At 44.3% G+C, this 18782-nt stretch overlaps 1 protein-coding gene across 9 annotated transcripts in view; it reads left to right on the forward strand.

Moving 5' to 3' along the window:
- The window catches only part of LOC110503539 (rho guanine nucleotide exchange factor 12), a 70255-nt gene extending 51948 nt beyond the window's left edge, over positions 1–18307 (forward strand). For 8 of the 9 annotated variants that reach the window (XM_036961115.1, XM_036961120.1, XM_036961117.1 and 5 more), the window contains 25 exons: positions 19–124; positions 426–563; positions 744–776; positions 1623–1737; positions 1848–1956; positions 2278–2472; positions 3905–4049; positions 4362–4394; positions 4649–4803; positions 7170–7316; positions 7429–7514; positions 8221–8346; positions 8781–8895; positions 9687–9787; positions 10091–10168; positions 10485–10560; positions 10864–11031; positions 11443–11530; positions 11824–11901; positions 12021–12115; positions 12417–12644; positions 12883–13110; positions 16078–16304; positions 17123–17198; positions 17345–18307. In XM_036961115.1, coding sequence (XP_036817010.1) covers positions 19–124; positions 426–563; positions 744–776; positions 1623–1737; positions 1848–1956; positions 2278–2472; positions 3905–4049; positions 4362–4394; positions 4649–4803; positions 7170–7316; positions 7429–7514; positions 8221–8346; positions 8781–8895; positions 9687–9787; positions 10091–10168; positions 10485–10560; positions 10864–11031; positions 11443–11530; positions 11824–11901; positions 12021–12115; positions 12417–12644; positions 12883–13110; positions 16078–16304; positions 17123–17198; positions 17345–17355 — 2957 coding nt within the window. In that variant the 3' untranslated portion in view covers positions 17356–18307. The remainder of the gene's footprint in view (positions 1–18; positions 125–425; positions 564–743; positions 777–1622; positions 1738–1847; positions 1957–2277; positions 2473–3904; positions 4050–4361; positions 4395–4648; positions 4804–7169; positions 7317–7428; positions 7515–8220; positions 8347–8780; positions 8896–9686; positions 9788–10090; positions 10169–10484; positions 10561–10863; positions 11032–11442; positions 11531–11823; positions 11902–12020; positions 12116–12416; positions 12645–12882; positions 13111–16077; positions 16305–17122; positions 17199–17344) is intronic. The other variant, XM_036961116.1, reaches the window with a different exon arrangement.
- Positions 18308–18782: the final 475 nt, after the last annotated feature.

Here is an 18782-nt window from a genome sequence, read left to right on the forward strand (position 1 = left end):
GTGTGGTGGCTGTTGAAGACCGGAGGAGGACGGAGCTGATCCCTGAGGAGCTGAACAGACAGTACGTCCAGATGGTGCAGGACACACAGCTCCCTGACATCCAGAGGAACCTGGAGGACTTTAGGTCAGTCACCTTACGCACGCTCTTCCGAGATGGCTGCCTTTCCCATTGGTGCCTATGTGCTAGTCATATGTAAAGATGGATACAAGTGTGTCTTACTTGGAGATAGTATAGCTGTTTGTGTTTATAAACACTCAGTGCTGGTCTTATACGATGCTGGGCTTATAAATGTACACTATGTTGGCATAAGCCTGCTGTAAGATATAATCATGTAATAAGTATGGTATAAGTTGATGTAAGCATGATATTAGTTATTGTAAGCATACTGTAAGTGGGATCTGACACTGGTTTGTGGGGAGTGCAGGCAGAAGCGCAGTATGGGCCTAACCCTGGCGGAGGGGGAGCTGGCCCGGCTGGACACGGAGCGCGTCAGAGACCGGGTAGCACTGGAGAGAGAACGTGCTTGTGCTGAAAACATCATCACCAAGATAGAGGATGTTCTGTGAGTAGTCACACTCCGTTTCACTTGCTGTTATGTTTTTATTTGAGGCTGAAAATGTATCGATTGGAAATCTACTACTTCTAATTGTTTGAACTTATTTTTGTACTCTGTTTAAATAGTTTTAAAATAGTTTTCTGTGTAATAGAATTTGTTCTAATTGAGTTTCTTGCCATATTTTAGGTTGACAACTCAATCCACAGAGGAGGAGAAATGGTGAGAGGATTATCTTTTGTTTATCCATAGGAAAGAACCGATATGGGCCATACACATTTAACACTATCCATCGATTTTAGTCAGTGGGATGTTTTGGGGATTGTCAATAAAAGACGTTAAGATCACAGGCTCAGACTGGAGACCATGATCGTGTTCATTAAAGGCACAACGTAGCAAAACGTTTTACAACCGTTTTACAACCAAAAATGCATTGTTATTGGACAAATTCATGTAGAACCTACCTGTCTCACTAAACACAATATTTGGTGTAGTGCACTGCACTCCTTGAGGGGTTTGAGACAGTTAGGGGCGTTACAGATTCTTGGTTTTTCTAACCACTATCTGTGTCATTTCTACTCCATGTCAGACTGGAGACCAACAAGGTAGTTTCAGTTCACTACCATGAAAGAGGACAAGAACATCATATTAGATGATCTTGAGGTTGAACAGTTATCATTACAACAGACTTCGCATTGTGTGTGTAGAGTATCTCTTTGCCAGGGGGGCAATCTAGCTACATGAGTTCTTGGCCAACCTCTTTAATATAAAATGACATTTCTCTAGCTTGTCTAGATTCACGAGGGACTATTTCCAACATTGTGTAACAACTTTATTTCAAATGCCATATGGTCCCGGCATATCCCAGATGATGAATGAATGGACATGACATCTTTCCACCGTCGTCACTTGTTTTCGTGGCATATGGTCAAAGCCACACTAAAGACACGTCAACATGTAGTTCACTTCAAATGAATCCCAATCTGTTCCACTTATATATAAAACAGAGAATATGGCAATTTAATTTTGGTCTCTAAATGCTGAATCCTCGTTGGTCTGTTGTTGCAGCACTACTATGCAATATGTCATCCTCACGTACATGAAGCACCTTGGTGTGAAAGTCAAAGAGCCACGTGGCCTAGAGTCCAAATGGGTCCGCATCAACTTCCTCCCCAAGATCAAGGTATGAGCTTACACTGAACCCTCCGCTAACCTAGCTCCGTTTTTAACTGTCACTCCTACTATATCTCTCTTACTGACTGATCAGTAATGTCTGATGTCTGTGATGAACAGAAGAGCATCAAGACCGAGAAGGAGGGAGGGGAGGAGAAGGTGAAACGCACCAGGTTTCCCAGCATCCTCGGGCCTCCTCGCCGGCCCAGCCGCGTCGACCCCATGTCCGGTGAGTCTGTCTGCGTTATAAAGCACGCTGGCCTTCATTTTGTCATTTAAGTTGACAAACACTACTATACTATAGGTCTCCCAATTTACTGAACCCCTGGATAGGTACATTGTATTGGTAGATGGTCATCATTACCCACCATTTCACCCACATTTGAAACAAGTCATCTTGTTACTATGGAAAAAGGGAGGACTGGCAACAAAGTAAACAGATCCTGTAGTATTGACTCCTGCTACCTCTCTTTGTGTCTGTCTTGACTGTATGTGGGATTCCTGCCTGTCTCTCTGGCTGATTTGCCTGCCTGTCTGTCTGTGTGAGCAGTTGGCAAGGCCATGGACCTCAACAAGCCACGGCCCCAGAAGCAGCTGTCCCAGCCCTGCCTGGAGCACCTGGAGGCGGGTCGCTTGAGGGCCAGCCAGTCCAGCGAGGGCTCAGAGCTCATACATTCCTCCCCAACCAACGCCACCTCGCCAACCAACAACAACTCTGACGGAGGCAGCAGAGACTCTGAGTTTGGTGCGACCCTGAACTACCACATACTGATTCTAGCTAGTACATACCTACTAAACTCCCTAGCTAGCACACTTCCCACATACTCAATTCTAAACCAAGTACACTAGTCTCTAGACTACATACTGAATCAAGTGCAAGCAACACAAGACCAATTACGCTCCCCATAGTGTTTGAGGAGCACGGTTTGTCTGCGGTGCTGTCCTCTTTAACTAAATTCCTGAATCGCGACATAATCTCTGACACTTTGTATTTGGTTTAATGTCCTAATTGTTAGCTGTCAATGTTGCCTATTCATTTTGGGTCATTGTAGCTGTAGTAGAGCGGGGCAATATGTACCAAAATAGTGATCAATTTACCTATTTTTTGTGATGGCGATAAACTTATTATTTTTTTTAGTAATAAGTCTTTATGGACAGGTACTTTATGTTAGTGGCAGTTTCTTCCAGTGCCAAATAAGACAACTGAGATGGTATCATATGATTTTATTTTTTATATATATGTATGTATGTATGTATGTATGTATGTATGTATGTATGTATGTATGTGTGTGTGTGTGTGTGTGTGTGTGTGTGTGTATATATGTATATATACGTGTATGTATATGTATATATGTGTGTGTGCATGTATTTTTTTTTGCTATTTCATCGAACATATCCAGGAAATTCATGATTGTATTTTGCAACCTGTCAAAATACGATCCAGAATTATCAAATGTAATTTTGGCTCTTCAAAGAATTTGCTGGCATCTTTGTGCATATTGGCCTATAAGCAACAGTATATCATTCACCACTTGTGGAAGTTGGAATCCGTAAATGTAGGCTAATGTCCGACAAACACTTTCCAGTGCTAGGCCTAGGCTACTTGATGTAGGCCTATTCATTGCGAATGGTGCGCTTGTCTCCCCTCTGCGGCGCACCAAAACCATACTACACTACATCCTACTCGGGTTGTAAAGTGGTGCCATGAACTCAATATTAAGAGGTGAGAAATACATAATCTATTCACAAAGTTATGATTGTCCTCTCTGTAACTAGAACAACAGTAGTAGCTTTGAAAACTGTCTTTTCCCTGCAATAGCGTTTTGAGCAATGGTCATATGCTTGTGTTTCTCAGAATGCATCTCTACCTCCTCCATGTCACAGTGGGGAGAAGGAGTGAGAGTCAGCAGCCGACAGCGAAATACTTTCATATCGGGAATTAACATAATGCGTAGGCTATTACTGTCGACCAAATAATGATTTTAGAACAATCTACAGAAAAGTTGTGTAGCTAAATCATCGAAAATTACAGACGGAAGCTAAATGCTTGGGTAAGAGGAAGGCAATTTTCGGTTTATCGTCCCCGCTCTAAGCTGGAGTAATGGTCTTCCCACCTGGCCTGATAGTTTTACAGTGTAACTGATCTATTCGCTCTGTTTATCTGTCTCTCCTCTCAGTTGGGACCCCTAACTCTGCCTTCCTCAAACTGAGCGAGGGTCTTGGAGACCTGGACAGTCCAGAGTACACTCCAAACACACATTTTGACTACAGCCTGAGCCCCTATAGCCTGGACCAACTACAGGAGGAGGACAGGGAGAGTGGGTAAGATGGACCCCAAGCAGGGGAAAACATAGGGCCTAGGATGCAGTCAAAAGTAGTGCACTAAATAAGGAATAGGTTGCCATTTTAGACCTTTTTTTTATCTACCCTCTGTATATAAAATGCAATTCCATTCCAGTTGATAGAGAAGTTTTTTTTCCATTCAGCCCTTGAAATGTATTTTTTTTATCCCCTATTGTGTCCCCCCCCCCCTTTTTGGGGGGGGTTTGACATTGTAGTTTTATGCAGGCAGAGTATGAGTATGTGGAGCTTTGTCATGCAGGCCACGTAGTTAATAGTTTCCTCTTGTTTCAGAATTCTTGAAGGAACACCCAAGGCTATCAGAAGGTGAGTGTTTTCTGTTCTTTGTTTTGACCTACTTGGCCTACCACTACTTCTGATAAAGGCAATGGTCAGATCGTTTAGAGTTTTTAGTCAGTGTCCTAAACCTCTTTTGGACAAAATGTGGATTACTTTTATCAGAAGTGCTGTGGTTAGAGACCGTATGAGTTTCTGTTATATTTCGTGACTCCATTTATCTTAATCGGATGGTGTATTTAAGGTTGTAACCAGTCTCGTAACTGCTGCTGCCTATCTCCCAGGTTGGATGGCCTTGGTTCTACAGAGGTGCAGAGTGAAGACGACCAAGGAGGCACTGACTCCGAGCACGACCCCCTCAACTGGCAGCAGCTGGTGGGACGAGAGGTCCTGGCCGGACTCCAGCCCCACGAGATCAAGAGACAGGAAGTCATTAACGGTAACTTCCTGTTCGAATTGTAACCCAGTCACCATAATATAAATACATGGGGCCCATCTAACCTGACCAGGAAAAACTCTGGGCCCTAGTGATTGGCTTTGCATGATTAGGAAAAACACAGGGCCCTGTACATACTGTATGTTTGTATTAGTCATTCACTCTTTTTAGTAGGCAGATTATTGTTCAATAGGAATAATCACGGTGTTAACCGCTTACACTCTTGGGAATTGGCCTATATGGATAAGTCTAAATTGAGATGTTTCTTACACAAGAAATATGAAACGCGTATGCATAAACATGGTAGCATTCAAAAGTGAACAGTTTGGAGATTGTTGTAAAATTATTAGACTCAAGGTGAGGACATAATCTGACAAGACTGAATCTAAACATTACACTGTTGATTTTGTGTATTTACTGTACACTTTGAGGTATTTGTTGATAACGAAATCTTCAATTAATCTGGGTGCATTCAGTAACATAAGAATATTCATGGTAAATTTGGGGTAGGTTCAACATAAGACAAACAAAAATTGACAAGGGTTTGTGTGAGAGGTCTAACTGGTGTCTCCAAGTGGCCACACACCTCTCCAAAGTGTGAACAGGTCCTATGTCATTTCAACTCAATGAATAGTCTTCAACTATAAGGTGCTATTTTGAGCTCTCCTAGCTGTGCCGTTGAGGTACGAGACTTGTAGTTTTTATTTGGATAACAGCCCTGCATCCCCGCCTTTACACAATTACTTACTATTGTTGTTTAGCGCATTCAGAAAACAAATACATTTTTCTTTGCAAATAGTCTGGGAAGCCATTTGACTAGATGTTCAGGAGTCTTATGGCTTGGGGGTAGAAGCCGTTTAGAAGCCTCTTGGACCTAGACTTGGTGCTCCGGTACCGCTTGCCGTGCGGTAGCAGAGATAAGTCTGTGACTAGGGTTGATGAAGTCATTAACGATTTTTAGGGCCTTCCTCTGACACCGCCTGGTATAGAGGTCCTGGATGGCAGGAATCTTGGCCCCAGTGATGTACTGGGCCATACGCACTACCCTCTCTAGTGCCTTGCGGTCGGAGGCCGAGCAGTTGCCATACCAGGCAGTGATGCAACCCGTCAGGATGCTCTCGATGGTACAGCTGTAAAATCTTTTGAGTGTCTGAGGACGCATGACATATCTTTTCATTCTCCCGAGGGGGAATAGGTTTTGTCGTGCCCTCTTCACAACCGTCTTGGTGTGCTTGGACCATGTTAGTTTGTTGTTGTGGACGCCAAGGAACTTAAAGCTCTCAACCTGCTCCACTACAGCTCCGTCGATGAGAATGGGCGTGTGCTTGGTCCTCTATTCTTGTAGTCCACAAGCATCCCCTTTGTCTTGATCACGTTGAGGGAGAGGTTGTTGTCCTGGCACCACATGGTCAGGTCTCTGACTTCCTCCCTATAGGCTGTCTCATTGTTGTCAGTGATCAGGCCTAAAACGGTTCCATTATATGTCACAATCTGGTCAGGTGGGCATCGTTTGAAAGCGTGTTCTATTGCCAACATGGGCAGCTAAGTTACATAATACAATCTCAGTGTTTCTCAAGGTAATTCAGAGAAGCAGATTGTAATTTTGGTGGGCGTAGAGTCACGAGTCCATTCAGATGCGTTTTCGCCGCCAAATTTCTTCACAATACGACATAGGCTCATTCTGTTCAGAACAACCCAGGGTATGACGCCATGTCATCTTGTACAACATCAAGCATTGTGGTCATGGCACTGTATATTAAATGAGTTTGGAAATATGAAGTGCACATTTGGACTAAAAGGGGTTTGGCTTGCTTGTATTACATCAAATTGGTGTATATATTATAATCCTCAACGTCTCATCTTTCAAAATACATCAAGTCCTCTTTATGTAATCATTTATATACAGCATTTCCCTCACTCAAGACAACAAAAAATGTGCAAAAGTTGACCAGTTAGCGAGAGGGATGGGGGCAACTTCTTAGAACCGCTGTCAATTAAAAACCAGTACTGTGCTGTGAAGCGGAGACCTTGAGCTCTGACGTCATGTATAACATGTTACTGTACAGCCACTGCGTCCCAATTTAGGCACTTAATCAGTGTCCAAATCTGCTATTTGAACCCGTCTACGGGTACGAGTGTAACGAGGTAAGAGTGCAATGAACAAACAAACAACTCAATCAAGCAAACTTTATTCGTATATCACTTTACCAATGCATCTTTCCTAGTTGGAACCTTGGCCAAAAACCCCCAAAGAACAAGCTGAAATAACCGTTCTCATTATCACTCTTTATCACCCTTTTGTGGTTGTCTAATGTAGTCATTTATCAGTATGTGTCTGCAATAGTGATTAGAGCTGTCTGTGTGTACAGAGCTGTTCTACACTGAGAGGGCCCACCTGCGGATGCTCAAAGTGCTGGACAACATCTTCTACCAGAAGCTCACCAGAGAGGGCATACTGCCTCCTGCCGACATCAAGAACATCTTCACCAACCTGGAGGACATTGTTCAACTGCATGGTACTTACACGCATGGGCATAAGCGCACACAGGCATGTACATGCACAGGCATGAACGCACACATACACACACAGAATGGCCCTCTTACATTCCCTTTCATATTGAATTTCAGTTTGGATATCTGAGCAAATGGTAACAATCCGGAAGAGGAACGAGACGTCCGTAATCGACCAAATAGGAGACGACTTGCTGTCCTGGGTGAGTACAGCTCGTTTATTTTTTTATTTTGAAGCCTTTTCCCCAACGGAATATGATTTATCTAATAATTGTGTTGGAGAGAAGTGTCTCTCTCTCTCTCTCTCTCACAATCCACAAAAGCGGTGCCATTGTCTGAAATTACTTTTCACTGCAGAATAAACTTCCACTTTTTTGTATGGGATTGCTTATCTTTTTAAGTGGCTTTGAACTGGAGGGTAAAGATGGTTGCTCTGTTTTTGCGGAATGGAAGTAGAATTGTGAAATGATCGTGTGGCACAGATGGACTGGCCGAACCCATCCACTAACCTGGTCCCAGATATATATATATATATGTGCTTTAGCAAACCCCTCTGTCTATACATGTATAATGATAATTCATTGGCTTTATAAAGAGCTTTTCCAAGTGCTCAAAGTGCTTACATAGAAAGGGGAAAGCTCGCCTTATCCACCGGCAATGTGAAGCACCACTCGGGTGGTGCACGGCAACCATTCATGCCCGAACGCGGAGACAACCATGATAACCAAAATATAGCTGTGACAGAATCATGACAACAATGCTAGTCGGAGGGAATTGGCTGAAGCATGTACGTGGTAGATTTTAGACCCCTCGATCTGGCACACTGCCACCACACACACACACACGCAACAACCAGGCAGTTGCCATGGCGACTGTCCCTGATTCGCCTGGCTCGCTTGTGTTTTCCAGTTCAGCAGGGGCGAGGAGGAGAAGATCAAGCAGGCGGTGGGCACATTCTGCAGCAACCAGCCCTTTGCTCTGGAGCTCATCAAGAGCAGGCAGAAGAAGGACTCGCGCTTCACCTCCTTCATGCAGGTAAGTGGAGGAATGGAGGAGAGAAGAGGAGGACAGGGCAGCGCTGGGACTGGAGTACACACGGGGCTATTGTGCACTGCCTGTTACTCGAGGTTTAGGCCAGGTATTTGACTGTGTAATTCACTTCTGCAGACTCTACAGTACAATGTCTGCGACAGGGTATGGGATGTTTGTGGGAAGCAAGAGGAGTTCAATGGTAGCATTTGAAAAATGATTTGTTGATTTTAAGTTCAAAGTTCAAATGAATTTGATGTAAATGACACATTTAAAACATGAGTTGTAGAAAGTAACCATGGAAGATGTAGCTCTGTCAAAGCAAAAGTCACTGGTGGGCGAAGTATGTACATGAGCGAAAAGGATGCATCTTGCCTGTTTTGTTGCCCCTTTTCATCATTCCTGCTGCCTTTTTTCCTGACTTCACTGTGCGTTTGCAGGAGGCTGAGAGTAACCGACTGTGTCGAAGACTCCAACTGAAGGACATCATTCCCGTGGAGATGCAGAGGCTCACCAAGTACCCTCTTCTACTGGAGAACATCGCCAAGTACACAGGTGGGCCACATGCACATTCCTTATACCTCTTTCACTCTATTAATTAAGCTAAGCTGTACTGGGCTGACTACACACCCACCGTAGTTGCTGGAACCGTGCTAGTGAGCCAACACAATGAGCCGCCAGCACAGTACGGTTCTGTTTGGCATGATAGTGTAAAAAGACTAGACTCTGACAATGAGTAATGATGGCGCTGGGCTCAAAGCAGACCAGGCCATCGCGGTGATGCAGGGCAGCGCGCTTACAGCAGCGTTAATGATAGCAGTGTCCTTCCGCTGTGGTGCCCCAGTGACCGCCCTCTGTGCGTGCACGCGTGTGTGTGTGTGCATGTGTGTTGGGAGCTGCCAGCTCATCACTGTGTATGCAATGGTAATTGTGATACATGTATGTCATGTCTAAACTAGGGCATTTTCAGTGACCCGGGAGAGCTGGCATTGCGCCAGCCTGTTAGCGAATTACAGCTGTGCTCTCGGTTAAACTGAGATTATTGTTTTGGCATTTTCCGTAGTCGGTAATGCACGTTTTGTGAGATGTTCTCGAATTATTTGGTTCCCATCGTTTTTAATCTTGGCTGTGGTTTAGTTCTCCGGCCATAAAATGCACTGAACATAAAGTAGGTACCAGCTATTAGGAATGTTAATGCCCTCTACTTGGTCTTCATTTCCGAGTGATCGGCTGCTAATTGGGGCAGGAAAATATCCATTTGTTGGTCAGTACCCCACAGAGGCTGTTTTTTTTTTCTGTTTTTCTCCACAAAATGTTCAGCTCTCTCTCTCGTAATTTAATTTCAGATGACACCGTGGAGAAAGATAAGGTAAAGAAGGCGGGCGACTGCTGCAGGAACATCCTCAATCATGTCAACCAAGCGGTGAAGGAGTCTGAAAACAAGCAGGTGGGTGTGATTTAGCGTCATCTGGGAACGGAGGGGACGGCAGCACAGCAGCACTCTCTTATCTCATTTCACCCCTGCTCGGCCTACTGGGCCTCAGCCACCCGAAAATCTGTCCTCTCTTTTCTCCCACTGTTCCTCTGAGAGAATGCAGAGATGATGGATTGCAGGGAAAATATGGGGTTTGTGTCTGTTGTTTAGAGTGTAATAGTGCCTGTAGCAGCAGAGTATCCAGCTTACGCCTGTTTTTCTGTGTGCCTCTCTTTCTTGCTCTCTGTTTCTCCCCCTCCCTCTTTCTTTCCACAGAGGCTGGAGGACTACCAGAGGCGGTTAGACCTCTCGTCTCTGAAGCAGACAGAGAACCCCATGATTTCAGAGCTCAAGGTGAGGCGATCTATAAAGTGTTTTCTGCTCCTGCCTTCAAAAAGACTTCACAATACAGCTCTTTTAGTTTGCAGCCACAATTGACTTTAAGCAACATTTTAGTTTGTTTTGGTTTCTGCAAGGGAGCCACTGCAGTTATAAAAGGGGAAATGATTTGTTTAAATGCCAGCTGCTAGTGCTTGAAATTTGACTAGATCATGCAGCTCCATTCTTTGGGGTGGAAGAGTATTTTTTTCCAAAGTGAAAGCTAATGGGGATCTGACTAAAGTAAGCCCAGCTAATCTGACCTATTGACCTTTCCACCCTACACTCTCAGAACCTGGACCTGACCAAGAAGAAGATGGTCCATGAGGGACCACTGTCATGGAAGGTCAACAAGGACAAGACTATTGGTATGTTTTTGACTTTATCTGGCGTTTATGTGGATGAGTAGGGCCAAGGAGGTTTTTCCTGACCAATGTGATCCAACTAGGGAAAACTCTTGGCCCTAGTTGTAGACTACAACTGCAAACATAGCCTGGGCTAATTCAATGTCAGGTCATGTGGTCAGGAAAAACTCCATGATGTAATGGGAAAAATTATAAAAGAAACACCATTGTTGCCTAATGAGATATAATACTAATATAATTGTGACATCTATGTCCAGCGTAGTGTTCTATGTAATTCTGTGGTTAAATCTCCTCATCTGGTCTCAGAGCTGTACACCCTGCTCCTGGAGGACATCCTGGTGCTGCTGCAGAAGCAGGACGAGCGGCTCATCCTCAAGTGCCACAGCAAAAACCTGTCTGGCACCGCCGACACCAAGCACATCTTCAGCCCCATCATCAAGCTCAACGCGGTGCTGGTGCGCTCTGTGGCCACAGGTGAGTTGCCATAGAGATACAGTCATACCATTCGTTTCCCTGACAAAGATGGCCACCCTGTAGTCATGCTACCTGGAATGCAGATGTCCATTCTAGTGTTCTATTGAAATCTGTTTCAGTTACAGTACCAGTTTTTTTTTTTTTTGTCGCTTACAACATGATTCCATATGTGTTATTTTATCGTTTTGATGTCTTCACTATTATTCTACAATGTAGAAAATAGTAAAAATAAAGAAACCCTGGAATGAGTCGGTGTGTGCAAACGTTTGACTGGTACTGTAGATCCAACCTTGTTAACACAGTGACTCCCAGTGACTGTGGTCAAAAGTAGTGCAATATATAGGGGGATAGGTTGTAATGTGAGACACAGTCAGGAGTACCCTATTTTCCTGCTATTCCCTCTCCCAACAGACAACAAGTCGTTCTTTGTTCTCTCAATGTCGGACAACGGGGCCCAAATCTACGAGCTGATGGCCCAGACCGTATCAGAGCAGAGAATGTGAGTCCTCCTGACACTGTGGTTTAGTCATTATAGCCACAACTTTAAAACCCCATTCAGTTTAGCTTAATTCACTGGAGTAGGTAGAAGTTAACCCTAACCACTGATACAGGGTCAGATCTTTTTCTTACCTGTCTTAATAGTGAAGGTTAGCAATGGAGGTAGGGTTATCTGATCCTAGGTCTAGTAAGGAACACCTTTTACCCACAGTCTACTCACCTCTGTCACTGTGTGTCTGTATCTGTTTTTATCTTTGTCGGTCTGTCTGTGTGTTGTCATCCTCCCTCCACCAGGTGGCAGCGGCAGATCACCCAGAGAGCGGACGCCATGAAAGTGAAGCCGAACAGCGTCATCCCCTTACCTCAAACGGAGTACGTTCCTCCTCTCAGTATAAAACTTCTTTGGTTTTATTAATCAGCAAATGTGTTTTATGATGACCATGAACTTGCTTCTCCTAATACTGACTCTGTGTTCTCTCCCACCATGTCAGTGGAGAGAGAGACGGTGTGGAGATCATCACTGCAGGCATAGCCCAACTCAGTAAGGATCCGGACCGCATCTCCTCTGGAAGCAACCAGTCTATAGGTATCTAAACTAGCACCCCATCTCTCCATGTTCCCCCGTCTATAGGGATATTTGAGAACTTCTTCAGCAGCAGTTAGGGACATTGTGTAATGTGCAGTGGAAGCTGATGTCACTTTAGAACACAGGAACGGCTTATTTCAATGGCTGGACTGGAATGTATGAAACAGAGTCCATGTCTTTTGATACCTTACCATTTATTCCATTCCAGCTATTACGTTCCCGCCTCCACTAGTAACATGCTCCAGTAGAATCCATCTAGATTGACTGAATGCACATCAAGGTCTCCTTGTTCGCTCCCCAGATAAAGAGGGCTGCGCTGCCTCTGGAGGCGAGATGCAGACCTCTCTCCCAGATGCCAACCCATTTGAAGGACTCAAGCCGGAAGAGGAGGAGCCCAACCGGGAGGAGGGGCTTTACAGGGACCCGGACCTTGCAGATAGGCTGCCTTTCCGCATGGCCGTAGAAGGGCTCAGCGAATCGGACAGTGTGGGCTTCAGTCCTTCGAGAGCTGATGATGCCTTAAAGACATGTGAGTGAAAGGACATCTTCCTCAATCGCCTAGGTCTCAAGTCTGGAGTGGGTTAAGACTTTTCTGACCAGGAAAAATATAGTTAGTTATATGAACCCTGTCAGGTTGGTTGGTCAGGGACAGCTTTCCACCCTAAACACACATTGCATTTATAGATTTTATGTGGGTGGGAATCGATTCATTTAAAATGTCACACGCACACTCCTCCTTTGGTCTTAACCGTATCTTTGTCCTCTAGTGTCAGCGCTGAAGCAAGTCCTTGTGACCCAGCTCATGTCACAGGAGGACGGCGAGGGGGGCGGGCGTCTTCTCAGGACCACGTCCCTGAGGACCCCCGTGGACAGCCGGGCCCGGGTGGCGGTTCAGAACGGCTCAGGGAGGTGCACCCAGGCAAGCCACCCTGAGGACCCGGCTCAGGACCTGGTGTCTGGGGACACAGGCTTCTTTGAGTCCCCCGAGGATTATGGTAAACTTGCAGTGTGTGTGAGAGAGCAGTGTTTTTTTTATCCTGGTCTTGGGGACCCATGGGGTTGCAAATTTGTGAACGACCGGCTCGATTTTGAAATGGTGTTTTTTACATTGGATAAAAGTAGAGACTCAGAGATAGAAAATGGTATTACATACACTACAGTTGAGGAATAATGGGAAATAAATTCTGCTTTGAAAGTTGATAAAGTTGTAACCTCACTTTTGAGAAAATGGTACTACTACTGGAGATACACATTCAGCATCATTCACACCTAAGCTATAGCCCCACCCATCTCTTTAATGGTTGATCTGAGTGTTCTGTCCTAACAGCAGTCAAGCACCCAAGCTAACATTGGCTAGCTTGCAGGCTACTTCCAGACAAAAATGTGAGAACAGCTCACTGACCATTTTACTTGCCCTAGCAGAGCTGGTTAGGCTGTTTTTATGTTTTCCAAGGCGTTGGTGACAGCAACTGTGCTGCGGGCAACAATTTTACGCTTTTTTGCCAATGTTTACTGACACTGGCCATATTCAACGCGTGTTGAGTGTTTGTAAATTCATCAGTTATTCTGTGCACACTCAGACGAGAGTGCTCTGAAATTGGAGTAGATAGCCAGAGCGAATTTACCAGCTACATCTATCCACAGTTTTTGCAGTGACATCATTGACGTTCTATTGAAATGGTTACTTGCATTATGGAGTCTTTTTGTTAAGACATGCTAGATAAAAAAATGTACCATAATCCCAACTCATGATACTACCCTGCATGAATCTGCAGGTAGCTAACCAACCAGGTTCGATTTTAGCTAGCTAACATTAGGCAATAATTAGCAAAGCAAATGACTCTGAGATAAAAATAATATTACTACACAGATTATACACGAAACGTTAACTAGCGAGCCAGCTAGGTAACGTTAGCTAGCTAGCAGTAAACTTGAACTTGAAATGAAAACTTCTTTCTGACGAAATTAGAAATGTGTAATATATGAAAATGTAGCTAGCTTACCCATATACATGGACAGACGCTTCTCACTCTCTCACAGATGCCATGGTTGCCCTTAGTTTGAAGACGTAATCCTTAGCAATCATACTCTAATTCCACTGATATCAAAACTCGGCCCTCCAGAAAGTGGAGAGCAACACTTATGCAGTTCTACTACGCAATATACAGTGGGGCAAAAAAGTATTTAGTCAGCCACCAATTGTGCAAGTTCTCCCACTTAAAAAGACGAGAGAGGCCTGTAATTTTCATCATAGGTACACTTCAATTATGACAGACAAAATTAGAAAAAAAATCCAGAAAATCACATTGTAGGATTTTTAATGAATTTATTTGCAAATTATGGTGGAAAATCACCTGATTTCTGATTTCTGGCTCTCACTGTAACTTCTTCTTTAAGAGGCTCCTCTGTCCTCCACTCGTTACCTGTATTAATGGCATCTGTTTGAACTTGTTATCAGTATAAAAGACACCTGTCCACAACCTCTAACCGTCACACTCCAAACTCCACTATGGCCAAGACCAAAGAGCTGTCAAAGGACACCAGAAACAAAATTGTAGACCTGCACCAGGCTGGGAAGACTGAATCTGCAATAGGTAAGCAGCTTGGTTTGAAGAAATCAATTGTGGAAGCAATTATTAGGAAATGGAAGACATACAAGACCACCGATAATCTCCCTCGATCTGGGGCTCCACGCAAGATCTCACCCGTCTGAAGTTTGCTAGAGAGCATTTGGATGATCCAGAAGAAGATTGGGAGAATGTCATATGGTCAGATGAAACCAAAAATATAACTTTTTAGTAAAAACTCAACTCGTTGTGTTTGGAGGACAAAGAATGCTGAGTTGCATCCAAAGAACACCATACCTATTGTGAAGCATGGAGGTGGAAACATCATGCTTTGGGGCTGTTTTTCTGCAAAGGGACCAGGACGACTGATCCGTGTAAAGGAAACAATGAATGGGGCCATGTATCGTGAAATTTTGAGTGAAAACCTCCTTCCATCAACAAGGGCATTGAAGATGAAACGTGGCTGGGTCTTTCAGCATGACAATGATCCCAAACACACCGCCTGGGCAACAAAGGAGTGGCTTCGTAAGAAGCATTTCAAGGTCCTGGAGTGGCCTAGCCAGTCTCCAGATCTCAACCCCATAGAAAATCTTTGGAGGGAGTTGAAAGTCCGTGTTGCCCAGCAACAGCCCCAAAACATCACTGCTCTAGAGGAGATCTGCATGGAGGAATGGGCCAAAATACCAGCAACAGTGTGTGAAAACCTTGTGAAGACTTACAGAAAACATTTGACCTCTGTCATTGCCAACAAAGGGTATATAACAAAGTATTGAGAAACTTTTGTTATTGACCAAATACTTATTTCCACCATAATTTGCAAATAAATTCATAAAAAATCCTACAATGTGATTTTCTGGATTTTTTTTCTCATTTTGCCTGTCATAGTTGAAGTGTACCTATGATGAAAATTACAGGCCTCATCTTTTTAAGTGGGAGGACTTGCACAATTGGTGGCTGACTAAATACTTTTTTGCCCCACTGTATATATATTTTTTAAAGCAGCTTTAGACAGGATTACCTACCCATACCGACCAGCTCAAATAGACAGAAGCGTGCTACATGGCAGACAAATCCAAACTCATCCCTTGGCATGTCCAGCCAGCCCAATCATTACATCAGCCAATCATTGCTAGCGGGTTGCTTACTTTTTCTGTGGCTATACCAACTAAGCTCGTAATTTAACAATTTTATTCATATTTACAGATGGCATACTAGTTTGTTATTAAGGCACATGAAAGTTCACATTTCTGCCCCAAAATGCATTTTGATTAAAAAAAAGTTTACGTTCAAATGGCTCTACTGTGAAGTACTGTGAAGTAGTCACTTTTTTGTTCTAGCTCAGCACCAACCCACTGATTCAGTTCCTAGTCAGTTGGACCTTGTTGCGTCTTCCAGCAGGGTACTTGGTCTTGGAGGGCTACGGGGGATCGGGGGAGAGCAGCACGGACGACGACCTCCAGGCCACGGGGAAGCAGCTGAGCGCCTCGCGGGGCTGCGGGGCAGGAGATTCTGGGATCAGCCTAAGATTCTCCTCTGCCTCACAGGCAGGCAGCATCTCCAGCTTCAGCCGACAGGTCCTGTCCCACATCCGCAACCTGCAGACCAACCTCAACCACCTCAAGGTACATGGATGGATGGATTGATGGATGGTTGGTTGACGTTGGTCGACTGACTGGTTGGTTGGTTGACGTTGGTCGACTGACTGGTTGGTTGGTTGACGTTGGTCGACTGACTGGTTGGTTGATTAACCCTCAAGTCTGAGCCCTGTTTAAGCCGGGGGATATGAAACATTGAATTTGGCATTACTGCTATTAGCCAATAGAAACGCATTGAATAACAGATAGTTCCCCAAAAAATAAAAAGGAAGTTTGTTCTGAAGTGTCTGTCCTTTATCTGAGAGATATAAGAAATATCAGGAAATTATTGTATAACATTTTTTACATGTATTTATCCCCATAGTTTAGGTAATAAACTACCTCCATATATACTTCCATTCTTCTTAACTGGTATCAGGGAATTCAGATTAGTCTTGTGAGGCTTATGGGCGTCCTAGACCAAAACAGAGTGGGCCAATGTGTTCGTGAGAGTCATCTTTCGATAGAGTGTTCATAATGTATGCCACGCTGTTCGGATGCTACAGGCATTTTTGTGAGAAGACCAATTTTTTTCGCCCGGGATGTCTCATGTTCTGGCAAACATTGCTTTAGCTCTGCCACCTTTCACCGCAGATTCAGAAGGGTGGATTGAGACGCAGCCCATGCAACAAAAAAAACATCTCTCTAGCTTAAACAGACAGATTTTGATGGGGATTTTTGTGTTATGTTCATTTGATTTCCGCGGTGCCACGGAAATTGTAGGCTAAGGGTTCATTAGTAAATGTGACTTTAGTGCGTATCAAATCTGATTGCAGACTGATCCCTGCTTGCTTGTTTTCTCTCAGGAGGTAGAGGCCAAGTATCACAGTCTACTACGCCAAAGGCCGGCCAGGTCATCGACAGACATGGATGATAACAAAGGTAACATGGCTAATGTCTTACTGATTCCTTTTCTCCCTTTCAGTGTCTCAGTATTTATTAGAAAACCCAAGAGCATGCGAGGTGTGACAGCTGAGTTATTGTTTATGGTCTGACTGCCCTTGCCTTTTCTGTTATCTTGTTCCTAGATAAGAGATAGTCACCGAAATCCCACCCCTCCCCGGCCCCTGCATCAGGCCGTAAGGGAGGACATGAAGGTGGAAGAGTTGATTTCTGCCTCCCTGCTGTCTCGTTGACCTGGATGTCCTCTATTAGCTTGTCCACTCAACTGCTGAGTACCCTCTTCCTCCTCCCACCGTGGTTCTCCCCGAGAGACTGAGCATGAGCGAGAGACAGTTGGAGGAAGGGTGGTTTCTTTGGATCCCCGCCCCCCCTGCTCCATTCGTCAGCACAAGGCAATCAAGGGAGAGGGACTGTCCCGAACCTAGCCCCCCCCCCCCACTGCTGCGTGTCCCCACTCCAATGGCAGTGGGTCGCCCAGTGTCTCCCCTCCTTTCTCTCTACTCCTAGTCATCCCTGCAAGAAAGAACTATACCAAAATGTACAAATCTGTGTGTTTAGGATATATATTATACACAAAAAAAAGCGAGAAGAAAAAGGAACATTTTAAGATAATGTATTACGTTTTTTTGTTTTTAATCCCAAGATGTATTTATTTTCTCTTGTGTTTTCCCATGTTGCTTGCATGCTTTTTTTGGCCATTTGGACCTCCTTTTAGGCTGCTCCACCCACGTCGGTGCACACGCTATCCTATCCTTAATGAACACAGGAAGAATATGCTTGGACTGAGAGGGCATAGAGTTGCACTTTGCGTGGAGCCCCCATAGGATGGTGTTTAAGCAGCATGCCAAAGTCAGGGGCTCTGCCCTGGTCCTCAGTGCATTTCTACACCTGGCTAAAACTCACCCCCCCACTCCCGTTGGTAATAATGCCTGGTTTCCCCCTCTGTGCTGCCCATGCTACTGCTGATGTGCCAGTGATCTGACAATTCTAGCTGATAATGTCACAAAGTTCACACATTTATAAATGATCAAGTTGGAAGGTTATGCATAACTTTAATAAAAAAATGCCATGACATTTCTAAAACTTAAGACGGTTTATTCCTTTAGTCCTGTTCTTTTTGCTTAGCCCCCCCCCCCCCCCCCAATGTGGCTTTGTGGTCAGAAATGGGGATAGACTTTAAATGTTCTCACCTTCTCTTACTTCTGATCCTGTAGATAAATCACTACAACTATTTGATAAACAAGGAGACAAGATGGGACAGATGTTTTTTCAGCACCATTTTCCATCAGTGTGAGCTAACTATTGGAGGAAGAACATGGAGTTAGCCGACTCGTAAAATGTAACCGTCATAGTAGATGTACAGCTTTTTCTCTACAGTTTTGCCCAATACTGACCAATTCGGTAGGTAGTGAACAAAATATTGTGGCCTATGAGTTTGACTATGTAGGAACATGTTGCTAAGCTTTTGTTAGGTAACTGTAAATTCATTTTGACCCATATAGTTTTGTATTTCTCAGATTTCAACTGTTTTTACATGGAATGGATTCAGCAATACCATCACTG

Source organism: Oncorhynchus mykiss, chromosome 24, assembly GCF_013265735.2.
Source record: "Oncorhynchus mykiss isolate Arlee chromosome 24, USDA_OmykA_1.1, whole genome shotgun sequence".
NCBI lineage: Eukaryota > Metazoa > Chordata > Actinopteri > Salmoniformes > Salmonidae > Oncorhynchus > Oncorhynchus mykiss.